This window comes from Pungitius pungitius, chromosome 12, assembly GCF_949316345.1.
Source record: "Pungitius pungitius chromosome 12, fPunPun2.1, whole genome shotgun sequence".
NCBI lineage: Eukaryota > Metazoa > Chordata > Actinopteri > Perciformes > Gasterosteidae > Pungitius > Pungitius pungitius.
In genome coordinates this window covers 4621850-4643295 of record NC_084911.1, presented here as the reverse complement: position 1 = coordinate 4643295, position 21446 = coordinate 4621850, and the positions used below count along the sequence as shown (strand labels likewise).

Sequence of the window (21446 nt, the reverse complement as noted above, 5' to 3'; positions counted from 1 at the left end):
TGACAACGCGAGCAGGAGGAAGCGTCCCATTCGGCGTGCGAGGTGCGCTCTCTTGTGGAGAAACGGCAACACTGCAATCCACACTTCATCCGTTCTTAGGCTCATTTATACAAAGATACAAACAAATGGAAAATGTACAGTTTTGCTTTGTTTTCTGACAGTCAACAAGTAACAATTACATGAGAATTTGCCCCACAATTAATAATAAACCATGTGAAAGAAGCTTTGAGAACATAGACTTTATTCATTTCCTATAAAACTGACACAAATACACAAAAAACATACAAACAGGTGCTTCAGCGAACCTTCACCGGGACGAGAGTCTGCGTCGCAGAGAGGATCTCATTGGGGGGAACAAACCGATGGCCGTTACGTCTCAACCAGCTGACATCATACTGTGCACAAAGACAAACGTTTTACAGTGAAGCCGCCAGCAGAGGCCCGGGGTGAGCCTGGGACAAACCACTGCACGCGCTCCCTCTCCTCCTAAAACCCTGACTCCTCCTCTCACTCCTCCTCCTCCCCCCCCCCTTTTCTCCTTCATCCATTTTCCTTTTTTTCTATCATTTTTTTCCTGACCCTTCACGTCCCTGAGCACTCCTTCTCTGATTGGTTCCAGACGTGCCACTGAGCTCTTCTTGCCGACTCAACATTCCACAGCTGGAGACTGCACACAATCACAAACTCACTCACACACTTCTCCCTTCCCCCTCTATCTTAGTCCAACTCATGCAGTAAAAAAAAAAAAAAAAAAAAAGAAAGAAAGAAAAGGAAACAGCACTGTGAGACACCAAAAGCCTCAGACTAAAACAACTCTCAGGAATTTCTGCGAGCAGAAAAGCGAGAAATGCACTCAGAGGCGAGAGTCGAAGGGCAAAGACACATTTTTATGGAGGCAAATTAAGTCTAAAAAAAATGTGGTCATTACCCTGCGCAAATGTAAAATGACGTAGAAAAGGAAAAAGGGGATTTTCTCTTTCAAAATAGTGAATTCCCTTTTAAAACATTCTTTGGCTCTCATATATACAAAAGTTGCTCACTCGAGGGATGTTTTCCTATGTGGGGCAATTAGTTTGATTTTTGGCATTTATCCCTTAAAAGAAGGAACATTCTCAAATGTCTTTACCGATCATATTTACATGAAAACACATAATAAAACCTGCATCATTAAAAAGAAGAAAAAAAGAATAATATCCAAGATAAAACACAGAGAATAGAAATGTGACTATAAAAATGATGAGTCAGACAAATATCAAATTTCAAACCCTTTTTCATGGTGCATATAAAGAGAAGATGGTTGAATCCGCACCAGATCGTACATTAGGTTTGTACAAGTTTGGAATGACTAAAGGCAAGTGGATGACAAAAATGGACTTAGATCAAGATAATAGAAGAAAGTGCCAAAATGTATGCAGAGCCACAGGATCTGAAAAACCTTCAGTCCGGGGCAGTACCTAAAAGACAATGTAGTCTACTTAAAGACCAGCTTTCAACACTGAGAACAGAACTCAGTGTTGGTAATGTGCACAATAGAGTCCTCCGACGGTCACCACTAATTAGAGTCCCTGTCCACCTCCAAACATTCACATTTGGACTTCTTTGTCCTCTGCTCTTCGACCAGCTGGTGCTGACGTGTCAGATCAGGAAGGAGGAGAGAGGCGGACTCACACACACACACACACACACACACACACACACACACACACACACACACCACGCATGCATCACCAGGAACCGTTCCCAACAGCTGCACAGAGAATGACAGATCAATGGGAGGGACACGAATGCAAAAAAAAAATAAAAAAATAAAAAAAAACACAAAGACACCTGACATCAACTTCTGAAAAATACTGTCAAGGCGAAACGGAAGAAATGAAAAAGGGAAGTATTGTATTGAGAAGATAGAGACAAATGGTTTTAGTTACGACCGGTGGCTGCACTTTTTTACGATGGAGCGAATAAATTGACAGGAGGCGGTGACGAGTCATGTCATAAAACTTATTTATGTGGAATTTCTCCAGCTGCCGCAATGAACTTAAACTCCCAGTAGATTTGTTTGTGGCCTGAATGAAAAAGTCGGGGGATTCATTTTACATGTAAAACCAACCTACTGTGCTCTGCACAGCCCGTCCAAAAATATTTTTGCCTTTCGAAAGACGCGACGAAACGCACAAATGCCACGACGCCTGTTCTGACTCGGCCTCTCCCGTGCACGGTTGGGTCTGGGTCGGTGGCAGGTGGCGGGTGGTGTTGCACGCTACTCTGCCTGCTCGTTCAGCTCCATGTCAGACACCAGGATGTTCTTCTCCGCCTGCTCCCCCATGCTGGAGTTGGTGCGGCTGTAGCGGGCCCCTTCGTAGGAGCCCTGGGACCCGACAGCCCGCCGACGGTACAGGTAGATCACGCCCACTATCAGCACTGCCAGCACCAGGCCCGTCACCGCGACCGCGATCAGAGTGGGTAGGTGGTTGTCCTCCTTCACTGGGGTTTTCGGATAGAAGACAGAGGTCAGGGTGAGTAGAGTAAATCCTTTATTCTTGAGTCTGGAGTGAACGGAAAAACGTGCTCACCCGTTACAGCCGACGTCTCAGCAGCTGAGGAAGAAAGAAAGGACACTTAGTGACACGGATATCATCAGAGCAAAGGCTACGATCATTAAACCTATTCGTCATTACTTTTACCAATTATTATAATTATTAAGCCACCATATTCACTGCTGTTTTTATCAATAATATTTACTTACTGCTCTCATGTGAATCATCCATGTTGCTTTCATTGAATGTGTTACTCTGTTATGTTGTTCACTCACACAGGCAACTCATGTGCTCCTAATAAAAGGGGGAGGATTTTGCTGGACCGATGGAGACCTAAAGTGTAGCATGTTTGCCGAATGTAAATCCCTCTGGGGGGAGGGGGGGGGGGGGGGGGGGGGGCAATTTGTGATTTGGAGCCATACAAAATAAATTGACTTGAATTTCCCCTGAGCTAGAGCGGCCGTGCGTGTTCTTACTCCGAGGCCGTTTGCAGATGACTCCATGTGTGCGGTTTCTGCACGAGCCGGGCTTCCACAGGCCGCTGTTGCTCTGGATCCAAAAGCACGAGTTCGGAGACAGAACGGAGAAGGCCACATCGTGCGTCTCCCAGTTGGTGTAGGACATCTCTGTGTCCCCGCTCCAGACCAGTCCTCGACCTGTCCCGGGAACAAATGCAGACCCACACTCAGGGGAACGCCAGACAAGCACTCAAGCACAAGTGGTTCTTTAGTTTTATGGGAAGGAGACATAATGATCAAATGCTCACTGTTGAGGTTTTTGATATTTGAATCAGATCTTCTCATTTGTTCACCTTATCATAAATAAGTACATTTCCCTCAAATTACCTAATTAGGATTAATTAATTAACACTCTAATTGACCGTAAAAATGCTCCTTGCTTTATCTCAATTTTTGACACAAGAGAAACATATTTAATTAGCTTTCCTCTACTTAATTCATTTTACCATGCTTGTACATTTCAAATCATTATCGGCACCATAAAATCGTTTCAAATAGAAAACAACTTATTCAAATAGGTAAATTATCTGCAAGCAGAGTAGGATCATTTCAATACAAGCAGCATAGCATAAATATACTTGGATTAAAAAAAACGTTGTAAAATCCGAAGGTCAATGAGTTTGCTGCTGTAGAGAGCGATGGAACGGACTGAGTGATGCAATGTGGCTGGACCTTTCACACTGATGCCAAGCCAAGCTCCATGTGCCTGCTCCGCAAAGCTCTGGATGTGTTCCCATACAAATCCATTCTCCGTCTCATCCAATATAGAGAGAAGTTCCGCTCCCACTGAAAAATAAATTAAAAAGCAAAAAAAAAAAATACATTGAGCAAAGGGGAAACGGAGACTCATAATATGGGGAGATCTAACAACTCGATGAACAACGCGTCTAAATTTAGACCTATTGATGCATTTTGTCAATTATGTTTGCAATGGTGAAGGTCAGAACTGGGTTTCAATTCAGAATCATGAGCTGCACGGTGAGGAGAGGTACCTTTTTTACAGGATGTGCGTGCATCCTGCTGCAGTCGAAGACTCTGCAGGTTGAAGGCGTAACAGTGGTTTCTGAAGGACACCCATGACCACTCCCCCAAAGAGTGGGGGCACTGGCCGGGGTACATCCAGTCATGAAGCACAGGCTCATCTGGCAAGGAGAAATGGCATTGGGTTCCGTTCGGTGCAATTTGGCCACATGTTAATTGCTGGTATTGCTGTTGCATTACACACACACACACACACACACACATACCACTCATTTGACAGATAGCAGCCTCCAGTTTGCCGTCGCAGGGGGTCAAAGTCCACTGCCCGGTAGTGGTCATGTGACCGCATCCAGCCCGAAGATGGGGCTCCCCGTCTATCCAGTTTGAATACGACACTTCCTCGTCACCCAGCCACATGACGCTGCGCCCCTGGAAACATAAAAAAGTAAGTTGCAAGTTTTTGACTCTAATGATATTATTAAGACAGACTTAAGTCAATAGGCTCACTCCATAATTGTAGATTCCGATCCAGGCAGGCCGGCGCAGGCTGTTGATCAGCAGCGTGAGATAAGCCTGCTGGTAGGGATCCTTCGCCGTGGCGAGGGTCCCATTCAATGACTCACAGAGGTGCAGGGCGCCGGTCCAGTCCAGACGCTTCTCCACAACCCGGTAGGTCACCCCACCCAGCTCCACTGGCTTCGCCAGGGAAGCAGGGACGAGGGCCGGGGCCGGCGGTAGGCCCGATTCTGAAGGAACAAAAAAAAGTCAAACAATTTGTCACGCTTTTGTTTGTGTTCCACATATTCTGCACTTTTTGAGCAGTCCGTTGTGTCGTGGTTCAATATCACACCTTGGGCCCTTTGACAGATGAAGCCATTGCTTTCCATCTCACAGGCACGGGAGGCCCACATGCCAGTGTTCTTCTGGGGGGTGCCATGAATCATCACCACACAGTTTCCCTGATGGAGGACGGTGAGAATGAATGAACAGCACAAAGCCATGACACGTGTACAGATAGGTGAGTGCTGTGGGTACCGGGCTCTTGTCTTGGTGCGGCCCGCTGTTGTCCAGTGGCTCCCCGGGAGCCCAGTTGGTGTAGCTGAGTAAACTGGCCTTGGCCCACTGGAAATGACCTTTAGAGTCTGACGTCAGAGCCACCCAGAGGTCAACACTGGCATTTCGAAGCAGGGTCGTGACGAATGCTATTAGGAAGACAATCGATGGCATCAGTGTGCCTGTGTGTGGCGTGACTTTCATGAACAGTGATAGATACGGGGACAGTTTAATGAATATATATATAATCAACATTAATATATCAAACCTATTTCAAATTGTTGATTCTTATGATTCTCGTCTGACATCCCGTTGATACTACTTTTAGTGACAGATGAGGTAAGTTCATTAACTTTAGTTGGATCCAGCCCCACCTCCTTGCTTTCGACTTTTCACCCCCCCTGTAGTCTGCTGTAATTACCTTGCTCCAAATGATTGGACACCACTGCCAGTACGCCTCCCTGTGTGTCACATTTCAGCTTGGCTGCAGACCATGTGACTCGGTGTGACTGACCGAAAACTCTGAAACACTGCAGAAACACCAGATGTCATTGCGCACATAAAAGAAAATGAGGTTGAGTTTTATTAGAGACAAAAACAGGCACATGAAATAAAACCGTAATAGGTACTGATGCATTTCCAATATCCTCCATCCTTAATACAACTTAACTTAAAAAAGTGCATAATGCTGGGCTCAATGCCGGCTGACTGGTGAGTTCTAGCTCTACCTTGTGTTGATGGGAAGACCATCCATCGGGACAGCCCGAAGGTGAGTGGGGGGACGATGGAGTTGGAGGAATGGTGCCCGTGACATTCACTCTCTTGCATATGTAAGGCAGGTCAGAGTGGCATTTTTGATCAGCCCACTCCGCTGTTCGGGAGTAAGAAATGACAAGCTCATTCACGTGGGTGATCTCATCGCGCCGGGTCTCGTATTTGAGTGGTTCCTACCCTCGCTAGAAGACAATTTGACACATCTGCGATCGCGGCTGACCGGGTGCGGCCTCCCGAGGGCCCAGGACACATAATTGAGCACCGAGTGGTCTGACCAGCGGAAACGGCCATCGTTTTCGTAGGTGTGAAGCCCGAGCCACCAGCTGTCACCCTCCACCTTCACCATCTGAATGTGAGAAATAAACTGTGAAGAGGCATGTCGAGGCCTTACGCGTTTTTAAACAGGCAGGGCTTGGGTGTAAACAAGGCTGCAAGCCCATTAAAGACAATGATTCAAAAAAAAAGATCGCACAGGTCGATGCTTGTTCGGTATTTCTGAGGGTGTTGCGAAACTACGCCTAATTTATTTTCCATTTTGCATCATATTGACTCATACGGAGATGAAGACGTTTTTTGGTAAAGTGTGCAGTGCCTTGTTCAAAGTGTTTGCCAGGAAAGCCTCCTCCTCCGTGGAGTGGACGGAGGCCAGCGAGGAGTCAAACCAGGAGCAGATCCTCTGGGCCTGGTCCCAAGTCGTGCGGTGGTCAAAGAATTTATACTCGGCCTCCTGGAAGCCAATCCACTCCGGTGAAGTTTCTGATAGACGAGGGATGAAAGGAGAAGGGGAAGACGGGATAGGAAAGGTTTTTCAAATAAAGCCTCAGGAGATCAGTTCAGTTTGCTGAGGGGGGGTTCAAAGCAAAGACGATGAGACTGACCTTCAGGGATTTCTGGTTGCTTCTCGACGCTCCCTGAATTCACACAGACAAGATAAAAGCGTTTTCACGACATGCGCAATGTTGAGTTGAAAGGCAAAGGAGTTAAAAAAAAAAATAGTATTGTACCTCTGGGGATCTTGCAGATCCAGTCCAGCTCAACGTCACATTGCATGGCCAGCCAGGTCATAGTGCCCAGGTCTGCTGCAGCACATTGCCTGAAGTTGTAATCGCTGCGGCCAAAGTTCTGGTATGTGAACTGAGACGCAAGCAAAGAGTTAAAAAAAAAAAGTGATCCGGCTCAGTATGTGTGGACAGTTGCGTTTGGTCTTCACTCACAACGAGTCCATCGCTCCACTTCCAGCTGCCGTTGTCCATTGGGTTTCTGCGGTTCAGTCCGATCCAGAACCACTGCTGCTCGTGGTCCTCTGACTCCCTACGGGCCACATCACCATCACCATAAACATCGTCGATCCGGCGTGTGAATTCATAGGTCCTCCCCCCCCCCCCCCCCCCCCCCCCCGTGGTCGGAGGCCAACACTCACCCAAAGGCCTCATGGAGGATCTGCAGAACAAAGTGTTCCTCCTCAGGGCTGCTGATGCTCAGCAGGTTGGCGCCTTGTCTGCGACAGGACAGGTGCGCCTGCAGCCAGTTCAGCTTCTTCTCCACCTGGAAGGAGTGAAACACCTGCACAAAAGAGGAATTTGGTGCTGTTAGCTTTTTTTGTTTGAAGACTTAAAGACAAATTGTGGTATTTCTATAATTTATTTGTTTAGGTTACTTTATTGTGGCTATTTATTTCAACCAGGTATACATATTGATAAAACATGTCCATTGAATGCTATGTGCTGTATCAGAATTCATGGATGCATGATTAAATGCCAAATGTTGAAAATACAAGATGTATTTCCCCATTTAATAAATTATCCAATTCAGAGTTATATATTAGGTCTAACCAAAATGTGTTGTTCATAACCCCGATGGACTGCAATTTAAATTTTAATGTTCTTCTGTTATTATTATAAGACTGGACATGTAGAAAGTAAAGTTACATTGTTCTTTCACTGTGAATAACTTGAATTTGTGGTCATTTCTTCATTTCCAAATAATATACTGAGACACTCATCAAAATAAGAATAATTAATCATTAGCAAAGGCCTTTTTTGTCAAAAAATGAATTAATGAAAGCTAAAGAGTGAACCTTGTAACAGTAGTGCAGGTTGCTGCTGCTCTTCCAGCCGCTGGGGCAGGAGCCGCTGAGGCTGGGGGTCGGCTGAGGGACGGGGGGCTCGGGGCTCAGGGACGTGTCCTGGTTTTGACGGCAGATGAACTTTGCCTTTGAGGACGCGCACGGCCTCACCTGCCACAGACCTGTGGCGGAGCCCGTTGCCATGGACACGCAGCCGCCGCGGACGCCGACTGAAATAAATGCAAGGCGAAGCGCGGGTGAGTGGAGAGAAAGAGACACTGATGAAATGAGCGGAAATAGAAGAAAAGGCAAAAGATGTGGAAAGAGTTGTTGTATACAAGGTAATTATGAATGCAACACTTGCTGTAAACGAATGTTCATGCTAGAAATGTGACAAGAACCTACAGATAAAGGAAAAATAGAGCAACAAAGTGAAGCTATAATCTGTGCCGAGGTAATTCGGTTCCATGACTCTAAAGCCAGAGGACTCCTGCTTTTTGCATCACCGGGTCTGGTTTAGAAATTGAAATCTAAACTAGCATGACTTTTCCAAAAGTATTCCCCTGTGGGCTGCCTCACTGAAAACACTCGGGAAAAATCCAGTTTCCTCGGTGTGGATTGGATCCAGAATGGACCTCATTGTTGAAGATAACTCAACGCAGATACAGGTATAAAGAAGGTGCAGGAAGGTGTCTGAGAACACACTGTCACATTCTGTTCACTCTGCGGTCATCATTTACATCCTCGCTGACGCGTGTTTCCCCACCTGGCTGGTCGCGGTTCCAGTTGGTGTAGGACACCTCATCCCCGCTGAGCCAGTGGAAAGAGCCGGGGCTGCCCTGGTCATGGAGCCCGATCCAGAACGAATCGACAGCGCGACCAAACACCAGGCTGTTGACGAAGGCCTGCTCGAACCTTGAAACATTCACAGGGGCTTTTAAAAAAGGGGAAAGGGCCCGACAAGGCACAACGACGCCTTTGTGCGTCTGGGTATTCGTGTGTTGTTGTTCGCACCTATTGGTGAGGCTAACAAGGCCGGCGCCATGCTCCTCACAGGACTTTCTGGCTTCATCGAAGGTGGACAGATCATCTCCCACCCAGTAACAAGCCGGGCTGTGCCACTTCCAGCCCTGAGGGGAGAACAGAGGAGATAAAAAAAATAAAGGAAATAGAAAAATCTATAAAATAAATAAATAAACCATTTAAAAAAGGCAACCATCTTTGTAGACTATGCAGAACCTTTTAACTAAATTTAAAAAAAAGCTAATTCAATCATTTAAAATCTGGATATCCAGCTTCAGTTATTAAAGGAAAATGGTTAAAAAAAAGACTTAACACCAAACATTTAGGGAGTAGAGGTGTTCAACCAAGTAATCAAAGACAAACCTCAGACAGACACACAACCAAACGACACCTAAAACATGAAGCATCCCCCTCTGCATTGTTAACAAAATATAAGCATAAATTATGTCCCTCGGAAAGTACTTGGCAGTCAAAACAGAAGTGAGTCAATTATTTTACCAGTCGACTGCCTCTCGAGCACAGACTGAGACCAGAGAGAACACGCCCAGACGTGCAGAAATAACTTTGCCTCAATCCCCCCCCCCCCCCCCCCCCCCCCCGACTTCACTTGTCGACGTTTACAGATGCAGAGAACAGCCAACACCAGTCAGCTTACGGTTCTGTGTGAATAAGCCCAACCTCTTTTTGCACAATCATCGTGGTAGCATCTAGACAAAAGACATGTCGACTAGCTGGTCTGGTTGTGTGTGTGTGTCTGCTCTTTGGTACTGGACAGGTGGTGTGCAGTGTTGTTGTTGCTTTTCTTTACACGACAAAAGAAAGTAGTAGATTTAGGGGAGGATGCGACCTTAACGTTTTCACTATATTCATTATATATAATATCGATAACATTCACAGTCTTTAGACAGTTAGATAATCAAAAAGAAGAGCCACTACTTTACTTATTGTAGGGTTCCCATGGTGACGGAGGGGACTGAAGCTGCTGTTCTGACTGCAGAGATCGCTGTTGTCGCATCTCTCTGTTTGTGAAGAGTTATGCTGATCATAGAAGGACTAGCTTTGGAAGAATAAAATCGAAAAAACGCAACACTATCTAATAAGTGAAATAAACGACGGCGTCCCGGTGATGAGAAAATCATTTCTTTGAGTAATGAGCAGGTTTTCTGTCATTGTTGTTTCGCGGCTCAGGGCACTGCAGCATGCCCCAGTCGCACTGGCACCCGTGAGGCCTCGCTCCCCAGGGAGAGGGGTAAAGATGCATTACACCAAACAAATGGTTATACAGCTGAACGTAGCAGCCGAGGATCCACACTTCAGATCATTTACGTCATAAATGTAAATATAACACCGCACGAGGTCACAAAGACAGACAAACACACACACACACACACTTTGTTTTCATTTCTAATAAAGGATTATCCACATTAGCCCCGCGTTACTGAAACAACCTTGGACCGTTGGCGTTAGCAGTAATGGTCAGGTAGGCACAAATCTGTCTCATATGGAAAGTCTATTATGGACTCAAATCATAAACAGGTATGGAGGGATTCTCCAGATGGTTTTTTATTTTGCCATGTGGGTTAAAGTAGTCAGGCCATATGGGCCATTTTCGTTGTATGCAACAAAAACACATTGTCAAGGGACGGTAGGAAGCACGTGTGCGTCCAAGGTGCCACTCGCAGTCTCAATGGAGCGATTTATTCAACAGTTACAGACTAGGGGTGCAAAGTCGACTCTGTAGAAGGTTGAAAAGATGAAGGAGAGCTCTGGAAAAAAAAAGGGGTCAAATGTGAAGGAAAGGCTGAATTAGTTCGAATAATAATTATGCTCCCAGCAACACCACAGACTGTCAGCAGCTGGAATAAGAGCACAGAAATACCACAGGAGATCTGAGTGGAGTCTTTCTGGAGTAAAACTGTGACATGTAAAGAAGACAAAACATAAAAGAATTGCATCTAGTCCTCATCTGTAATCTCAAACAGTGTGTGTGAAGTGTGTGGGGTCTATTAGCCGCGGCCAGAGGTGAAAAGTCATCTGGCTTGAGTTTAAAAATGAATTAAATAAAAATAATTGTATAACTAACAGAAGCAAATACAATGACATAGTAAAATACAATATAAAAAGTATGATATTTTGGGAAATAGAGAATCCTCCCTGACCAGTATGATCATCAACAATGGTTCTCTGCCTGCCTCTTCTACGGCACAGGGTGTGTCCATCGTTTCACAGCTGTATGTGATTGGCTACACGTTCAAACGTAGCTCCTCCCACGTGGGTCAACATGACATTCCTTTCTGCCTGCAGGCATTTCACGACTCTCTCCCCGAATCTGAAATCCCTCACTGGCCTGACCAATCCCTATCCCCTCAATATTACAATACATTTAATGACTTCTTCTAAGAGATAATACACTCTAATCATAATAACACTACCATGTTTAACTCATTTCATAGGGTCCATTGAAGAACTGCATCAAGGAAGGTTTAATCATCCTTCCCCCAGGCTTACCTTTACATTCTAGCAGGATGTCGGGTGCAGTAATAAAATAACTTGTATAAATGTGTTTCATTCATATTGCAGACAATACTAACATAATAATATAATAACTTTTATCCGATAACACACAAACTACAATTCTAACACTTAAATTGATACTGCTAGGCGTGATGTTTTGCTTAAATTCCTAACAAATGTAATGATGTACGTAACAATGAATGCAGATGAATAGAAAGAGTAATACTTGTTTGCAGTCCTGGGGCTGTGGATTCCCTTCACTCTTTGTCCCCGGCTTCTTACAGATGGAGGCCAGGGTCAGATTACAAGGGCTGTCGTCCCAGCGGCCCTCCTGCACAAGTAAGCAACACACAAAGAAAAGGAGACAACACAGCTGTTGGCTATATACAAACAAAGGAGACCCGCTGTCAAGCGAGAGTCCATTTGTCCACTTTGAGACTTTGAGGGGTCAGTGTGAGGGTGAAGGGGTTCACTCACGCCTCCCCAGATGGACACACAATCTTCCTGGGTGTTGCGGAAGTTGTTTGGTTCAAAGGGGTGCCAGTAGGTGAAGATGACGGGCGTGTGGTCAGTCCATTGGAAGTCCATTTGCATATCAGTGTCATGGAGCCCTATCCATAGCTGGTCGATATCTGAGTGTTTCAAGACAGGTTTTGGGATATTTGACTCAGGTAGCAGTGTTTGTGAACTCAAGTGCAAGCATGGCATTAGAGATGGTAAACATATTAAAGTAAGCAAACGCACACATTTGCATTAACCTTGATGAATTGTATAAAGTAGCATCAAATCACCACAGGACAGAGGACACAGATGGACAGGTTAGGATGACAATGAGGGAACACGGAACTAGGGTTAAAATAGGGTTGGCGTCACAATGACCATCATTTGAAACTGAAAAACCTTTCCATGAGGTTCAATAACCGTGGAGCGACTCCATGACCTAAAAACTAGATTTCTTGCTGCTCAGGAAAAATCCTTAATTTTTCTCTTCGTTTCAGCTTGCTAGAGAGATGCAGGCGTACATTTTATTGTGAAAGAAGATTTAAACAAATCTCACGGAAAGATTCATCATTTTTCTTTTTTCAGTCTGAAAGGCATATCTAAAATATAAGGTGCATTTTGCTATCGTGTATATGCACCCAAATAGAAGAATGTCTGTTTCTGTCAGAAATAGAGGAATTTATAGAGCAATCGAATGGATAAAATCCAGAGTTACACTCCTATTGATTGTTTTTCTGCTTTTCAGAAAAACCTCTCCTAATTTCCACTTCTACTGGGTTTTATTGGTATAAAACATAATGTGGGTTTTAACTAAGATCATTTTATTAAATATCTGGCTCCCATTAAGAAGAAAAGTTAAAAGGGCAATTCTTAAATGGACAAATGACCTTTCTTCAGGTTGCGGATGGTGAACTCCAGCTCGGGGAGCGTGTGGATGCTGAGCAGGTTGGCCTCCATCCTCTGACAGGTCTTCTGAGCTGAATCCCAGTCAATCTTCTCTGAGGTCAACTTGTAGCAGCCGGCCTGAAAGGCCTGCCAGCCCACGTCACACTCATATTTCTCATCATCTGCCCACGAGTCTGTGGGAGCGAAAAAAGATAAAAAACCATCAAACTCTGAACGCACTGCACCTGCTGTAAAAATGTCTAAGAACTGACCAGTGGTGAAGGGGTCCAGAGTGGCGTTGGGCCTCTTCTTACAAACGTAGGGCAGAGCTACAGAACAGTCGCGGTTCTGCCAACGGCCCGATGACTCGGTTCTTATCACAGCACAGTTCTCCTCCTCAGCATGGTTCGGTTGGTCTGACGGATGAGGAAAAAAGAAAACATACTCTTCAAAACACCACTATCGGCACGACGCCCTTGTTCAAGGCATTTAGCCCCTAAATAGTCCACTGTAAAAAAACGGTGAGGGACTGCGAATGAAACGCGAGGTCCCCCAATGGGCCTTTGAACTCAGAACATTGTGTTACTAAAACGAGCCACCATGCTCATTCAGCCCTCTGTGGGTTTTACATGTTTAAAGAAAAAGATCACAGAAACCACAAGCTTTCAAAAAAAGCCCAAAAGGTTGAATGTTTTTTTTTTTTTACAGCCTGACCTGACTCCCAGTTGAGATATTTGAGCGGTGAGGAGTCGGCCCATTGCCAGCCTCCATTGATGTCCAGGTCATTGAGGCCAATCCACAAAGCAGCACTGTAGCCCGTCAGGAAACCTGAAACAGCAGAAAAACATCTCAGACGTTTCTAACAAAAAAAAAAACAGGGATTTTTTTTCTCGTGTCATTTTGTAAAGGAAGACCCAATAAAAGAAAACACTAAATACTGTGCTTTCACTTCCGCCAAACAACTTGTCCTGTGTCATGATTTCAACTGTCAACACTGTATTGGGCAGTGGACATAAATGTTATATAATAAGGGACTACTATTGGAAAAAGGGGTCGAAACATCCTAAAATCAATTCTTCCTGTTGGTGGAGCTAATGTGAATACTTCACAGTGCATTTCATCAATTTAGATTGTCTATCCAGAGTTAACTTCAACTTTTTATCTTTTTCCTACGCACACAGAAAGAAAGAAGAAACAAAGCCTTCATTGACATGTAAAATGTCATAAATACATATTAACCTCACTGACTATTTAATCAATGTGAAATTGTACCCTAGTGAAAACAACCAGAAAGTTATTTTATTTATTTTTCTTATTTAATTCCATATGATCTCTGAGTTTTTTTTCCCTCTATTTAATCTTCTCCAGGGAGTACATCAACAACTAATATCTAACTGATTCCTCGTGGTCGATCGTATTGCGTCGACCGTCTATTTCCGAGGTCACGTTCGCCGATGCGTCGGGTCTTTCCGATTGGCGCGGCGCGAGAGTCGACGCCTCTCCGGGGGCCCCCCCCAAAAAAAAGCCGGCGTCGGCCTCACCGTTGATGTACGTCTGCTCGTGCAGCTTGGTGATGCTCAGCAAGTCCGCTCCCTGCTGCTGGCAGCTGATCCTCGCCTCGCTCCACGACAGCGTCGCCTGGAAGTTGAACTGGTAACAGCTGTCTGTCAGCGGGTCAGTGTCCCAGAACGTCTCACAGCCGCCGGCTGACAAGCGAAGGGGTGGGGGGGGGGAAACGTTAGTCGGAGCGGGGCGGGGAGCTGACGGTGCGGTTAACCCAAAGTGTGTCACTCACTCTTCACGGGACAGAAGCCCCAGTGCTCGTCCTTGCCGTAGTCGTGCGTGGTGGCGCACCAGAGGTGGCCGTCCTCGCGCCCCACGCCCGTGCAGCTGTGGAACCACTGGCCGTCGTACAGAAAGGGCAGGTAGCAGGGGCGCCCGTGGGAGTTCCCCTGGATTGTGTAGATCTCTGGGGAGCAAACGTGGGGGGGAAAAAGCTTTGAATCCCTGCGTGCCGCAGGAGAGCCGGGCCGGGCTTTTGTTGGCCCGAAAGTTGCGGCCCTGAACTGCGCTGAACTGAAATACCGTATCTGTTTTCCCAGTGACTTGTGTAATCAAACACATGGGGAACAACAGAGGATGATGTTACAGTCCAAACAGCGTGTCGAATAGTGAAAATAAGCAGCTTATTGGGAAAATGCTGTTATGAACTTATTTATACTTAAAAATATTAGATCTACGTATTTGAATTGCATCTTTTTGAACCAAGCAAGTTTAATCCATAAACTATTCCTGTATCTATGATTCTACAGTTTAACAAAAGACCCTGAGGTTGCTGTACGGGTGTCCAGGTTTCCGAATGGGACATGAAGAAAGGAGCAACATAGAGGAGAGGAGAGGCTGTGGATGTGTAGAAGGCCGAGGGAAAGCAGGGCAGACATGGTGAACGAGGGAGGACTGATTTGTGAAGCTCCCTCCCTGACTTCCCTCTCCGCTCCACCGCTGGCTGGCTGCAGCGGACTTGCTCCTAATGTCGGAGGCGTTCCTCCCCGGGCAGCCAGCGAGTTACCTCACAAAGAAACGCGTGGAGAGCGGCGCTCGGAGGGTTGGAAAAATTAAAAAAAAAAAAAGAGTGTGGGAGGCCGAGGAGAGGAGGGATGAGGAGGAAACAAGGGCGACATTTTGTGTTCTCGGGGGTTTACGGCAGAGCGGGCTCTGATTGCGGCGAAGCGGAGCCCGTCCCGCCGCCGACCCGTGTGAGCGGGGGCCGAGAGAGAGGTCGCGATGGAGGAAATGAGGCTTAGCTCACCGTGGTTAGATCTAATCTGCACCAACAACTGCACGGGAATACAAATATTCTTGAGGGCGAGGACACACGTCGGCCTGTTTACTGCAGTTTACAAAACACCAGCAGTGTTTTCTTTGGCTTTCGTCTTCAAAGACGCCCCGAAAGTAACAATCTCTCGGGCATCCATTTGATCCGATACAGCTGTGGTCCGAGGCAGCGCAGCATACAGGGAAGGAGCAGCTCACTGGCTCACTGTGTGAAGGACCAAAGTCAAGAGGGTTTGGTTTGTTTTAGTTTACCTGGTTTAGGTGTGTCATTTTACTGGTTTGTTGGTACTACAGAGTATTTTTGTTGGGCCCACGTCAAAAGTTAGCACGGGTCCCACTGGTTCTTTTTCCTTGGAGTATTGCAGAGAAAAAAAAGCTGTGTGCCAAACAAACGTCCGCCATGCTCACTCGCTCACGTTTTGTTTACTTGTAAATGAGAATCACTGGAAGGCTTTTTGAGACGTGAATGCATTCGTCAGATGTAAAAAGGTAAGCGCAGGTAACAAACAGACTACATCACATTGGCAGGATTTAATTGTAAGTAAACGCTAGATAATGTTAGAAATATCTAGATTGTTTTTATCTTGTTTTATAATTCCTTTAGTGTTTTGATTATTACTTTTGTCACATCCATGTTTTCTCTCGCCAAGATTTCAATAGAAATATCACAAAAATAACTTTGATCATTGACGTGGGTTGTGCGTCCTTCATGTATTCTACTGCTGATACGATATCCTCAGGATTTCTGAGAAGTGCGGTTATCATGGAAAGTTTGACTGTCACCTGAAGAATCCTCATTTTGCAAATCTGATCTTAACAAGCACACTTACCACGATATGTTTTAGCGCACAGGTCCTGGCCCCCGCCGTGCAGCCTCCACTTGAGGTTTGAAGTGGAGGAGCTTGAGGACATGTTCCCGAGCGTGGGAAGGTAGTTGTTAAGGTTGTCCAACACCTGCTCGCAGTTCCAGTTCCAGCGCACTCTGGGAGGCTCGCGGTCACAGGTGTACACGCCCAGTTTGGAGGTGACGTTCCCAGTGGTCACGCCCAGGCACAGCGAGGAGCCGAGGTTGAACAGACGACCCCGGGTCACCCACTTCCAGCGCTGGTTTGCGTCCTCGCAGGAGGTCGACACGATGAGGGAGTGATCCCGCACTCCCAGGCAGCCCTGGGGGCCCTCATTGAAGAAAGCGAACTCGTCGGAGTCCAGCGGCGCTGTGCAGACGGAAGGGGAAACAATGGCATCAGTCGATAATGTTGATTGAAACAGGGTTGCATGCTGGCAGCTAATGCGGCAAGAGGACGGGTCAGCAGAGGGATCAATATCTCCGATAACGGTTGCAGAGAATGTTCCTCGATTTGGGTGGCGGGCTTGTCATTAAGGGGTGCTGGTGGGTCCCGGAGCCAGACCAGTTGAGAACCACTGCTCTAGTGGTATTAATAGTAATCTTAATCCTGTAAAATCCTAAAAGCTCTGCGCAGGAAGTAATTGTAGGAATGCTACGCAATGAACTGTGAAAAGTGGTGTTTTTAATTCAAGTTTAGGTCACGGTTGAAGAATTTCAACATGCACCAGGTGTCAAGAATGCACTCGGTTCTCAAGGTTTGACCTGGATCATTAGATTACACCTGATCCAAGTGACAAAATGTTTTACCTTTGGTTGAATTAAAGAAACACTGATGATGTAAAGATGTTTTCCTATTCCAGTACACCGATGCCTATATCGGCCTTATTTCAGTGTGATTCATGGAGGAACTATTGCTGCTGTGAGGTGTGGAATTGGACACTTTTGCAGTAAATGTTTGAAAAACAGAAAGAGTCAGAAAAAAACCTGTAGAACTTAACACATTCAGAGCAGCGGCTGCACCGACAGGAATATCAGGGACAAAACACAACTCCCTTTTTTTAAAAATGTATGTGGTTTTCCTATTGTCCGTTTTCCCCACAATTCTTTTGTTGACTGATTTAAAGAGCAGTTAGCTAGACGCCAGGACTGTGAACATACTGGTGTGTTGATGCGAGTCTGTGTGGAATCTGGAGGACAGAAAGTCAGGAGTGTAGGAGGGATTCTAAATTAAGAGCCTGCGAAAAAACACACACAAATCCCGTCTCTCAAGATGTAGGGGAGAGAAAAATGAGACCCTCGGCATTCCTACTCGGCCCCCGGCTCTCGAGAGTGGCCAGGAAGTGGTAGGAAGGTAGGAAAAGATCACTGGGCAAGTTTCGCTGAAAAAACAAACACACAACAAAAACAACTCTCCTATGTGGACACTTCAGTCTGCGGCGTTTCCTAACTCCAAGCTCAAACACTCCCGAACCTCCAGTCCCGCTTTTATAGACACACAGACAACAGAGTCACATCAAGAGCCCCATAAAACTCCCCGTAATCTGGAGGAAAGAAGAAGAAGAAAAAAAAAAAACACGCCCTCTTCTTGCACGCTGCGGTTGAGTTTCTCAGAGGCGGTGTGAGCTCATTTGGTCCCCAGCAAACACAGGGAAAAGGGAAGCAGCGTCCCTCAGGTTTGGCATCACGACTGTGTTATAAATGCGATTTGAGAAACACATGGAAATTCACTGTCTGGTAGGAACGGAGGTGGAAAAACATTCAAATCTGAATCTAATAATTATTTGCTGATTACAAATCAAGGGGGTGATCTTGCTTAACAAATTACCAAAATAGTTGAATTGATTTTTCTGTTGACTGACAAATAACGTCAGCTCCCAAAATCAAAAGCATTATATTTTGCCTCCTCAAGATAGCTCGTATAAACCCTCTGGGACAGGCTTGTCCTCGTTTCTCTGCATGCAATTCATCTCTACTCTGCAATTACAGTAGAGTGTCTACCACAACGCACAATCAGATGTTGATCTACTATAATCTTAGCTCAGGATTTAACTACACCGCACAATACAAGTAAAAACTTTTCATGAACATCGAATAGCCGGAGCTAGACAAGGCTGGCTTGCTGTCAAGAGGCAACGCACACATCAAGCCAGCAAATCGTTCTTATGTCATTGAGCCACAGTAGGGGTTCGAGCCACCTCTAAAATTAGACCACACTGTCTGCTCAAATGGTGCGTATGGGAAGATTTTCACACCAGAACAAGCCCGGGTAACAGTCAGCATCACTGTATGGGTTGAGTTCCCCTCAGTATGAAGATCAGTATTAATATAGCGACTGCATCAGAAGTTCCTGGCAAAAGCTTTTTGAACCAGCGGACAACCTGAAGCTGCAGTTCCAGACAGCGAGAAAGCCAAATTCAAAGTTCTAATTCCAGTCTGAAAGGGACACGACTGGATGTTTGATGTGAGAAAAGCTCCCGGCGGGCAATCAGAGGGCGTGCAGAACTCAAGACTAACAGTGAGCCATTGAGCTCTGTGAGAGTTAAGCCACAACAGCTCTCCTGCTGTGATCTCATCCTCTCCTTTGGCCCCGTCGGTCGCCCGAACCCCTTCTTTCAGCGCTGAAGACAGGTTCCCGCTGAAGAGAGCGTGCAAACCAGGTTTGAGGACAATACTTGAACGTGGGTGTCAAATAAACAATGAATTTTTTTTAATTTATTTTTTTTAAATTAGGAGTTTTAACAAACGTGTGATAATGTGGCAAAACGATTCCAGAGGCCTGCTGCGTTGGCTTCGTTGGAGTTTAGCAGGCGTTCCCGGCCTCTGGAGCAACCCAAATTGTGCAACCTCATCCAATGAAGTGTGGGAGAGGAGAGAGGAGCGGCGTCCCTCAGAAACAGTAACAGAACCCTTTGCAGAAGTGTGTGTGAAAACTGTAAAAAAGCGTTGTACCCTCCCCACACTGAGGTAATAGGACAAGGGGGGTAACATCTCGTCATCGTCTAGGTCGTAAAATCCTAGTAGGATAAGAGGCACGTACGATGCATGATGAGTTTTGTATGAGACAGTAAACGCCTCTTGCTGTCAACGTACCCCAGACCATTGTCTCCAAAGATAGTGGATAACTTATAACTTATTTTAAATCCATCTTTAGATGTTAGTCATGCCTAAATAAATAACATTAATTAAAATGTCATTCAGTTCAATCAGAGAGAGAATATTTCCTATAAATCCTCTTGTATCATCAATGCAACCCTTTTTATTTCCTCAAATGATTTCCTTAAGATATCATTCAGAACAGCACTCTAATTGCTTATGAAGTGACACACAGCGGAAAAGTTCACGACAACATGCTGAACTGTTCCCATGGCTTGGAAAAACAATTCAAGTGACAAAGTACAAAGGTTTCATAACACAAATCAACAAGGATAATTCCTCCCTTATACCGCTCTGCGGCTCCTCCATTTGGTCCAAAAGTGATTGAAAGGGGATTTTTTTTCACTTTGGCACTGACAGAATTTGTCGGCAGATGGTCGCAAGTCATCTGAAAGTTGCGAAACGAAGTCTTGTCAAAAAGGAGCTCAGGATTATTCAGGATGCAGCAGTATATTATACAAGAGTAAACCTACACAATCTCGTTATCTAAATCGGAATAACTCTGCACATTTGGCCGGAGATGACGGTCTAATAAGCAGTGTTTGGTGCTTTCTTCTCATTTTTCCTATTTCTCATTATGTGCCAAACAGAGACATCATGCCAAACTTCTGTTGCAGTCCACCTCATCATCTCATTAACTCATTAAAAAGGTCACTGACAGTACGCCAGTTATGTTGGAAAAGATTTGGTCAATCTAATCTTTACCCTTCACAGCATCCCATAATGTATTATGGTCCACAGGACCAGACTGAATGTTAATTACAGCCTGTAACAGGATGTTAAGGTCACATCTGCCTGCAGGGTGTCGAATGGAGCGTCACTCAGGTTCACGTCGCAACCGACACAAGCCAGCGGGCATAAAGCACAACAACGAAACTAAAAAAAAAGCAGAATGCTGAAGGCTTGAAATAAACGTAGTACACAAAGAGAAGTCACAATAGAGGCAGTAAGCCAGGAGCCACTTCCCTACACCGCCCCCCCCCCCCCCCCCACACCCCCCTCCACATCTGGTTCCACTCACTCCTTGGACTTTTGGTTCGTGGCATTTCGAGGCACCAAATCCAGAATACGCAAACATTATCTCTCAGTGTCTGCTTATCTGCTTTATAATGCATTTTCGAACTGTTACTAAGACAAACCCATGCACATTAGCTTTGAAAGTCGGCTCGTTAAAAAAAAAAAAACTTTTACATCCATGCAATGACGCGTTGTCCATTTTCTCACCCGCAGCGCTGCCCTTCAGTTCCAGACTGAGGATGAATAAATATAAAGTGCATTTGTAAAATATAAATTGCCGGTTTGTCCATGTTGTCCTCGCTCCCTTGTTTCGGTGACGACCGTTGCCTTGCATGCTCACAACTGACTTGCAACACGCGCTCGCACACGCTCACACACGCGCACACGCGCGCGCCGCAAAGAAAACAACAACCAAACGGAGGAAGCAAAAAAAAAAGAGAGAGAGAGAGAGAGAGAGAGGCGAATTAGGAGCAGCCAGTGGCCGCGGTGCTTCACTCTCACGACGGTGCTGCAGAGTTGGTGGCGAGTTCTGGCCGCTAGAGCTCCGTCCGCCTCTCAGTCAGATGAGGGTGAAATGAATGGAGCGGCGTCAACGTGTGTGTTTGCGGGTCCCAACGTGAGGTCCGCGGACCCCCCGGGCGCCGCTGTGTAGCGCGGTGGGGAGGCTCGCTACGCCGCGGGGATGAAATGGAGGGACAGCAAAACGAGTGGGCTATGCTGATGTTGATCAAATCAAATACAACTAA

General features: G+C 45.8%; 1 protein-coding gene across 1 annotated transcript; it reads right to left on the bottom strand.

Moving 5' to 3' along the window:
• Positions 1-220: 220 nt before the first annotated feature.
• On the bottom strand, positions 221-21258 carry mrc2 (mannose receptor, C type 2). The gene is made up of 29 exons (XM_037476937.2): positions 20908-21258; positions 16514-16897; positions 14644-14817; positions 14390-14554; positions 13563-13676; positions 13121-13264; positions 12851-13042; positions 11940-12094; positions 11689-11793; positions 8940-9055; positions 8692-8840; positions 7938-8155; positions 7281-7423; positions 7075-7171; positions 6865-6994; positions 6739-6771; positions 6453-6616; positions 6038-6206; positions 5815-5957; positions 5508-5616; positions 5069-5235; positions 4884-4992; positions 4541-4779; positions 4300-4462; positions 4045-4194; positions 3725-3838; positions 3011-3190; positions 2571-2594; positions 221-2481 (listed from the first exon to the last, which is right to left on the bottom strand). Exons 1-29 carry the CDS (start codon positions 21032-21034, stop codon positions 2258-2260), a joined length of 4401 nt encoding a protein of 1466 aa, XP_037332834.2. The 5' UTR covers positions 21035-21258; the 3' UTR covers positions 221-2257.
• Between the last annotated feature and the right edge of the window lie 188 nt (positions 21259-21446).